This window comes from Sparus aurata, chromosome 13, assembly GCF_900880675.1.
Source record: "Sparus aurata chromosome 13, fSpaAur1.1, whole genome shotgun sequence".
NCBI classification, from domain to species: domain Eukaryota; kingdom Metazoa; phylum Chordata; class Actinopteri; order Spariformes; family Sparidae; genus Sparus; species Sparus aurata.
The window spans coordinates 35,424,818-35,434,317 of NC_044199.1; the positions used below are offsets into that span (position 1 = coordinate 35,424,818).

General features: G+C 43.5%; 1 protein-coding gene across 1 annotated transcript in view; it reads left to right on the top strand.

Moving 5' to 3' along the window:
* vps37d (VPS37D subunit of ESCRT-I) overlaps window positions 1-3,813 on the top strand; it is a 14,253-nt gene extending 10,440 nt beyond the window's left edge. Inside the window, exons 3-4 of the mRNA XM_030439045.1 lie at window positions 27-109; window positions 2,135-3,813. Coding sequence (XP_030294905.1) covers window positions 27-109; window positions 2,135-2,668 — 617 coding nt within the window. The 3' untranslated portion in view covers window positions 2,669-3,813. The remainder of the gene's footprint in view (window positions 1-26; window positions 110-2,134) is intronic.
* Window positions 3,814-9,500: the final 5,687 nt, after the last annotated feature.

Below are 9,500 nucleotides of genomic sequence, written 5' to 3' on the forward strand. Positions count from 1 at the left end.
TCAGTGCTGTTTCTGTCTTGTTTCAGAGACTTGTGGTCAGAAGAACAGCCTGCAGACGGCTCACAACCTCCTGCAAGAGGAGGTGGCTCGAGCTGAGGAGCACTCTGAGGTAAAAACTGCTCTCCTACTCTTAGTCTTCCTCCCCCTCCTCTTCCTCCTCTCCGTCTTCTTCCTCTTCCTCTTCCTCCTTCTCTTCGTACACTTCTTCCTCTTCCTCCTCCTCCTTTTCCTCCTTAACGCTGCTGCAGTCAATCAAACATATTTGATCGTGATCATAAATATCTGCTTATCAGGTAATCAAATGTCTGCACGAACCAGCAAATAAGATATATATATAAAAATGAGGGCTGTCAAAGTTAACGCGTTAATAACGCGTTAACGCAACATCCTCTTAACGCCGTTAATTTTTTTAACGCGCGATTAACTCGGTATAAAAAAACAAAAAACAAAACGCGCATTGAAAGATTTACGGCCGTCAGTGGCACCTGTAGTCTTGATCCAGAGGGTGGCAGAAAGGGAATCAGAAGAAGATGCAGCAGGGTTGGCGGTTCGGGAAAAACACGGTGGACTGAAAAGTGAGGAAATGGAGAAAGGACTTACCGTAAAATACCAAATAATAGCCGGGGGGTTTAGTTGTTTCAATCACTTAACAGACCAAAAGGCAATTTGGGACAGGCGTTTAATTCCTTCCTCACAATAATCCTGGATGAAAATGTCACAAACTTCTCCAGCTTCTCGGTGAATTCTCTGGCATCCTTCTGCAAGTGAAGTTGTTGCGGCGGAGGAAACGATTCAGCCAACCAGCACTCGCTGCAAACTCCATCGCCCTGATCATTCTGCGGGACACTCTCTCGTGGCGTGCCCGTTTGCTGATAACTCATCCCCGCATGTTTATCTCAGGCTCCTCGCTAGCCTTCTTCCTCCCTCCAGCAGGCAGCCTGGCCCTGTTGCTGTCCTCCTCAGACACACGCTCAAGCTCCGTTTCTCTCACTCTCTTCTGGTCGACAGAGAAACATCTAGCGGCTGCTTCTCCCGAGTTTTCCTCTGCATATTTTAACAGAAAGTTTGAATTTCAAGTGGTACTTTTTATTGTTTTGCTGCACCGGAGCCATGGCGATCATCAGTGTGATACTGACTGACAGAAAGCAGCACACTGCGTGAAAAAGGCGAAGAAGAAAAACGTGCAGTGTCAGTGGACACCTCTTCTTCCTTAATTTTTTAAAAAATAAAAAATTAGACCCGACATTTATTTGGAACCGGCGGTTATTTACCAAAATATACATCTGCACCGGCGTTTAAAGGGACCCTGTGGATAATTGAAACCCGGATATTATTTGGTCATTTACGGTATGAACGGCAAACTACTTTCGAAACAGCCAGATGGTTCGGTCGATAGGACAAAAGTTATCTGCATGTACTATCGACATGAAATGACTTACCATCGAAGTACATTGAGTCTCAAATATCACTTGCAAGCCAAACACAGGGCAGATGCAGAGAGCCCCCCCCCCCGCCAAAAATGTTCATAATGCAAGCATATTTGCACTTTCTTATGTTGTTAAAAGTATTAAGAACATTAAAAAATATGTGTGTTCAGGATCTGGTGTGTTCAGGGTCTGGTGTGTTCAGGGTCTGGTGTCAGCCTCCACCAACTGAACATCTCAACTGTGTTTCTGTGATGTTCATTAACATATTTATTTCTACTACAAAAAGCGCCCTGAGGGAACACAGGGAGTGTAAACTGTAAATAACAGCTTCCTCATTGATCACAAAAGGCTTTGAAACAATCACATAAATAAAACTTCAGGGTCAGAGGTCACCTCACAGCCAGTCTGACATCCTGTTAACACACACACACACACACACACACACACACACAGAGAGAGGGAGCGAGACGTCACACAGCTTTAAAGCTCTGCCAAATACTGTAGTGTAAGTCACAGCTGTTAGCTGTTAGCCGTTAGCTGTTAGTGTGAAACAGTGAAATCCTGTGTTTGTCAAACTGCTCCAGAGTTCATGTATAAACTGATGAAATCCTCTTTATCCTGCTGTTGTTTGGACGGTCCCGGCGGTCCGACCTCCCTCTGAATACCTTCCCATGTCTTGTCGTTTGTTTGTGTTCCCGTCTTAACAGGAGCTGCTGGAGAAGTTCATGGAGGGAAATGTGGGCCTGGAGGAGTTCCTGGAGTCCTTCCAAAGCTCCAGGAAGACATATCATATCCGCCGGGCTCAGGCCGAGAAGATGCAGGATGTCTCCCAGGCTAGGAGGCAGCCAGATAAATCCAGGAGAGCTGAGGAGAGTGAAGTCCCGGAGGAGAAGACCGACTCGGATCAGAACCAGGAGCCTCAGAGGCCCAACGGCTTTGTGGCTCAGGGACCTCTCAGAGTGTTCCAGGTACGATATGGCCTCACGCCAGCCATCCTCCTCCCACATTACCCCCTGTCTCCCCCTGCCTCTGCCCCAGGATATCCGAGCAGTACTCCCCCACCAGAACCAGGTCAGACCCACATCCTCAGCCCCAGCAGCCCGCTGCCCGGACACGGCCATCCCGTAGGCCTCAGGGTCATCGGACAGTTACCAGGTGGCTGGCCAGCTAACGGGCGGCCGGTCAGAGTCCAGCAGCTGTACAGGCCAAACCCTCAACAGCCTGAACCACCGTACCGATAAGAACCAGGACACTGACCAGGATGAGGAGGAAGAGGAGAAGGAGGAGGAGGAGGAGGATAAAGATTCTGAGAGGTCTCCTAACATGGGGCCAAACAGAGGCTGTCACCGTCATGTAAGCACAGACTGAGTCAGCAGACCACCGGCGTTTGATTCTGTTTCCATCCATGAACACAAACATTACAGAGACAGAGACCACAGACCAGGACAGGACAGGCTCTGATCGGACGACTCGTTAAGACTCATTAACTTATCAAACATTTATCTCTCCTGATTCTGTTTCTGGTCTGTTCGAATCGACTGCACGGGCTTTTGTCACAATGAAACACTTTATGTGCCGTGATGTGTTGTGAGGCTCCCATGGATCCTTGAAGGTAAATCTGGGTCCAGGATCAAAGGTGGAGCTGCTGCTCAGCTGCTCATGAAGCCAGAAAAGTTTTACTCTGTTAGATCTTCCACATGGCTTCCTGGTAATGCGCCGACAGAACACGCTCACTAGAGACTAAACATCCTGTTTAGCTCTCTGCTAACTGGAATTGGGGATTAAATGAGGTGCGGATCTTCTGGACTGTCCAGATGTTATCGGACAGAATGGATCAAATTATCTACAGCTGCCTCTGTCACAGTGTTACAGGTGGGAGAAGTGTTTTTGGGTCTGTGTTCGTCGTGTGTGTGACCACTGAGTCAAATGGCCTCAGAACCCGGCGCTGTTCCAGGAGACTTGGACTCTATGCTGCTCTCTCATTCATGACTGTCATAATGTTTCACTCAGGAGCAGCTGAGTCATTGTGACACCTGGTGGTTACATTCAGTATTACAGATGTGACGTTTGGCTCAATATGAAACCAGTTCAGCATCGACCTGCCTTTTTAAAATCAAACCGTCTGGATGTGACGGTGTGGAGCAGCTAACAAAGCATGAATGTTAGCTCATTACTAGAATCATCAAACTCCATGGTTCAGATTCAGTAAGTGGATTTGATGACGCTCCTGAACCCATCCCTGAGGAGGACATGACAGTTTTTATTATTTTTAATGTTATTATTTTTTATACTGTACACGAAGCATCAGTAATAAAACAGGGTCCCATTGTTCATTCATACAGACAGGCTGAATGAATGATGCAACAATAAAACAGTTTCATATGAACTCTGATTGTTTCTTATCTTCATACTGGATCACTGCAGAACCGTGTCTACAGAACCAGAGCAGATGGTGTTTATTAATAACCTGTCAGGATCATCTGCAGTGTCATGTGTGATCCCTTAAAGCCGTCTGCCTTCATGTGGAGCACCACACATTTATTTATTCATGTAAATCCTATTTTAAATGGCTGACTTCAAAGCCTGCTGTTTACCGTGTTAAATGAGGAGCAGTCACTGCTTTTTATTTCTGAGCTGCAGAGAGTTTAATCTGTGGGAACTGCAGACGAGAGGAGCTTTAAGTCATTTCAACAGAAGGAGCTTTAAGATGAATGAGACTCATTCCTTTCTGCTCTTCCTCATTGTTCCTCCTCTGGGAGGTCGTTCCTGATGCTTCTGCTCATCAGTCACCATTTAAATGCATGTTTACTACATGAAAAAACGTTTTTCAGGACAGTGCCCGGTTACATAAAGAAAAATGTAGAGGGATTTTATGAAGAGAGAGTAATTTAACCTGCATCATTTCCTGGAAATATTCTGAAATAAGTGTGTAGATTAATTTCAGGCTCCGATGGTCTCATTAAAGGGTAGTTCTGTAATGTATTACAATCTGGAGCATTTTGTTAATTTCTGAAGACAAACTGCTGAGATCTGGGGAGTCAAACTGTGAATCAAGTGGCAGCATATCCAGTTGATCCATCTGATTTTTTTACTTGATGTCTTCAGCTTTGGTTTCTTCTTTGATGATCTGAGAGGTCAGATTGGACTCACACTTGGCCCAGGCACGTTTGAGCCCCAAAGTCCAGTTTGTCTGACTAGTGTGAGCACTCAGTACCATGCAGAAGCAACGTACACTTCCTCGGACCTGGCACAGCTGGAAGAGGTGTGCTGTGGCACGGTGCGGTTGCTCATGCGGGAGCACAAGCACAGGTACACGATGTGGACATGAAGTATAAGAGCTAACCGTGCCCAGGCCCGCTTGCTGCCGAAGCAATGTGAGTGCAGGACAGCGGGGGAGGAGGGTCCGACTACAGGACAGGTGGACCCTGTTACAGGTGTGTGAACAGACACACTCTGACAGTGAATCACCTCAGATGTTCCTGTGTTGTTTTTCATTCAGTCTGTTGAGTCTGAAACAACCAAAAGTCCATCAAACACCCTGATTTATAAAAAGTTGTTCCTGAGCTTCTGTTAGTCGACGATCCGGAAAAGAACATTGTTTCTATTTGTTTCAAATATCTGAGGCTGAAACACGTCACGTGATCGTGTGTTGACTGGAGGCTGCAGGCGTTCCTTCTGATGATGATGATGATGATGATGATGATAATGTCAGAGCCGATCAGCACTGTGCTGACTGAAGATGAGCTAATAATACCCATCAGCTCATTACTGTATGTGACTGTCAGAATAAAAGCACAGATGAAGGACGGGAACATGAACAGAACCTCTGACCCGATAACACAAACAACTCTCTGAACTGCAGCAGCCTCATAAACAAACTGTTCTGAATTATAACAAAATGCTTCAGTTCTTTGTACTCAATGATTTGCATGAGAAATAGGAGCTTCCAGTCTGGTTCAGACCAAACAAAGACTGTGAGGAAGAGACAACACTCTGTAACACAACAGAATATTTAATGTGCAGGAAGCGTCTCGTCTCTCATCTTCAACACATTTTGTCTCTTCAGATGATTCTTTGACTCTTTGTGCTGCAGAGCTCCATGATCTGAATACATTTATATTAAATATATTCTATATATTTATGCTGTGAAGCCTGAAGCAGTGTGTCGTCGGCTCCTCACATCGCTGCAGGTTAACAGAAACATGAAGGGTTTGATGAGGAAACACTTAAAGCTCTTATCTTAATGGCAGCAAGTGTCGGACTAAAAGTCACAGCACACAATGATGACATCATCAAGTGACAGGGAGGTGAGAGTCACCATGGAAACATCATCTGTCCTTTAATAAAAACTCTTTTTTTTTTTACTGATTTCAGGTCCATTTGTCAGAATCAAGACCAATGATTGATAAGATCATTATTGGTAAGAGTCGGTTACTCAAAATCATGTTAAATATTAAAATTAATGAGGATTGAGCTGTGTGTGTGTATGTGTGTGTGTATGTGTGTGTGTATGTGTGTGTGTATGTGTGTGTGTGTGTGTGTGTGTATGTGTGTGTGTGTATGTGTGTGTGTGTGTGTGTGTATGTGTGTGTGTATGTGTGTGTGTGTGTGTGTGTGTATGTGTGTGTGTGTATGTGTGTGTGTATGTGTGTGTGTGTGTGTGTGTGTGTAGGGAAATTGGGGCTCTTTTTGAAAGCACAGCAGTAATTACAGAGCAGAAGTAGGTCCTAATTAAACTATCTCCATTAGCTTCAGTAATTAATTAATCAAGCTTTGAGGGGTTGATTAAAAAGCTGCTCAGGTGTTCAGCGGTTCCACCTGACGGAGAACAAACTGTTGTTGATTCAGTCTGACTGTGTTAACATGATGTTTCCTCTCAGTCTCAGACATCTTAATAATAATAATACATTTTATTTAAAAGCGCTTTTCTAAATACTCAAAGACACTGTACAGAAAAACGAACATCAAACCAGCAACACAATATAAAAGAGTACGCTGAAAACACATCAGACTGAGCTAAACTTTAAAAGCCAATCTTGATTTATACTCCATCTTCAATGTACTGTACCATACCACAGGTACCGCAGGTACCACAGGTACCGCAGGTGGCACAGGTACCGCAGGTGGCACAGGTACCGCAGGTGGCACAGGTACATGTAATACACATTGTGTGGTATTGTTAGTTCTACCGCGGGAAAAGGTGTGTGTGTGTGTGTGTGTGTGTGTGTGTGTGTGTGTGTGTGTGTGTGTGTGTGTGTGTGTGTTGTCATGCAGATGAAGTCCAGTTGACTCTGGTCTGTGAATCAGACTCTTCTTCATGTTGCTGACTCACTGAAACTCTCTGCTACTTTAACACAGTCCAGCATGATTACCAGGTGTTGTCTAACTGCAGTGCATCATGGGAATAGTTTGACGCTCTTCAGACATCAGTGAGCACATTGAAGACCGTCTGCTGGCAGATCTGGAACAGTCTGAACACAGAAATGGTTTATTTCTGCTTCATTAATTGTTAATAATAATATTTGTATGTTAATGATGACAGAAGCTCTCTGGCGCCCTCTGGTGGTCACAGTTATTATCAGGAGGACAGATGAGACGTCACAGACTGACTATATTAACGCTGCACACATAAGTATCTTCAATATAAACTCAAAGTTTCCAAATTAGAGTACTCATTATACCGAACGGCTTTTTTCAGAGTAATGTATTTTATATTTAAGCAATATTACCCTCGACGATGTGCTTTAATGTCATTTGAGCATTACAGTGATGCAGTCCGCAAGCAGCACTTAAGTGCTCAAATGAAGTTAAAGCACATCCCCGAGGGTAATATTGCGATGACACAACCAATACCAAAGAAAATAAAATGTATAATCAAAATATATCCATGTTGATGGACAATTTGCTCTCAAATTTTAAAGGTTTTTGCGAGTGTGCGTCGCGTTTCCATGGAAACACATGGGGTCTGACTAATAACTGAAACAAAATCAGTCACGTCAGTTGACTCATATGTGTAATGGAACGTAGTTTACAACTCCAGCAAATAATCCAACCCTTAGTAACGACCTAGCAACAGAAAAGATGTTCTAGTCCCAGATGATGAACTCTGAGCTGACGTTAATGTTTTATCGATCGATAAATCAATACTGCACAGATAAACAGAAAATGCTTATTTTTACCTCCCAAGTTACAATAAAGATGTTGATTTTTTGTTCTTTTATATTTTTTATAAAACGTTTTCACTGCAGTCACAATAGTGTCTCTCACACTGAAGGGAAAATAAATAATAGCCGGGCGTTTATTTGTTTCAGTCACTTAACAGACCAGGCGTTTATTTGGGGCAGGCGTAATTCCTTCCTCTCAAAAATCTGGAATGAAAATGTCACAAACTTCTCCAGCTTCTCGGTGAATTCTCCGGCATCATTCTGGGCATTAATGATTATACAACAGTTAGTTCCGACCACGTAATTTGATTGGACAAGAGGCATTCCAGGAGTGCTGATACAGGTTGTGTCCAAATTCAGGGGCAGCATCCTTCGGAGTGCGTATTTGAAGTGCAATTACGTCACTAAGCCGCGCGAAGCCTGTCCAAATTCAAAGTGTGCTCCAAATGCTCCCCACAAATGCCTCCTTCTTTTGCCTGTTTCTGGAGGACACACCGCTACTATCCTTTGAAGCTAGAAATTGCCCAAGATTCATTGCGCGCCTAAAGAGAAGAAATAAATAAATAATGGCGACCTCTAGTGGCGCAGATCTCTAATTTAAATGTAAGTATTGGGTCTGTGAGAATGACCACAATTACGGCTAGATGATACAGCAAAGAAGAATGATCCACAGGCAGGTTTGAGGTGGGTCACAGAGGTGGTTCTTTATTCATCTATACCTCTCAGCACAACAGAATGGAGACATCAGCACAATGACCGCATGGTTGTTAAATGGCGCCCATTTATAGGGTCTCACAGCTAATGACCCTGGAAGATTCCACTGCCCACCACATGTTTAACCCTCCATTTTTATTCCTATATTTATACAACATAATTGTTAATTTCTATACACATCCCCCATTTACATCCACCACCAAAGAAAAAAATAAAATACAAGATGCACATATCTACCCCCCCCCCCCCCCCCCCCACACACACACACACACAAATTTACACTTGGTTGCCCCCAGAACTATAAAACAGTGTCCGTTTCCTAAGGAAGCCTTTTGCCTGCACACCCTGAAGACAGAGACTGGTGAGTACACAACACACTTTACTTCCCTCAATGCACACACTTACTGAGCAACACAATACACATTTTTAACTTAGCTCCTTGTTTGATCAATTAACAAACTTAATAGGCACATTGAACCCCATGTCCCTCTGCTCTAGGTGAACTGCGTGGCCTACACAGCACCCATCAGCCAGATCAAGACCCGCCAAACATCAATCAACATGCCGACAAATACTCAATAAACATGCATCTATATATCCATACAAATGTGCCAAAAACAGTGTTAAAATGTATTGTGCAAACGTCCAATAAAGTTTGGTTGCTCCTCTTAAAGTGTCTGTGCAATTATTAAAGTGCATATGTAGTCACACTTAGTCCAAAGTCCGATGATACCATGTGTGCAAAGCCAGGTGACGATGTGCTCTTCGTCACAGGGTCTATACTCAGTTTTTAGTCATTTGAGCGTCAATTGCCAGATAGGTTAAACTTCAAGGGACCTTAAAACCTCAAAATATCAGTTAAAATACGTTGGTAATGCTCATCTTAATGCCTTTTACTTTCAACCATTAGATGTTCAGAGGTTGACTTGTATCTTATATCGTATTGTGACTGTGGAGATGTTATAGACTCGTTTTACTTCATGTACATAAATGGACCAAGATGAACAGATTCAGATCAGGCTGTGATCCCTGTAAAAGTCTAGTTAAACGTTGGAATAAAGAGCTAAGTTTATGATTATCCTTATGATAATTTTTTTTGCTGTATTAGAACTCTTTTGTCTGTTAACATAACACAACATCTTTTACATTTCATCATGTTTCAGGGAGCAAACAGAGAAGCTTCGTCACCGTCCAA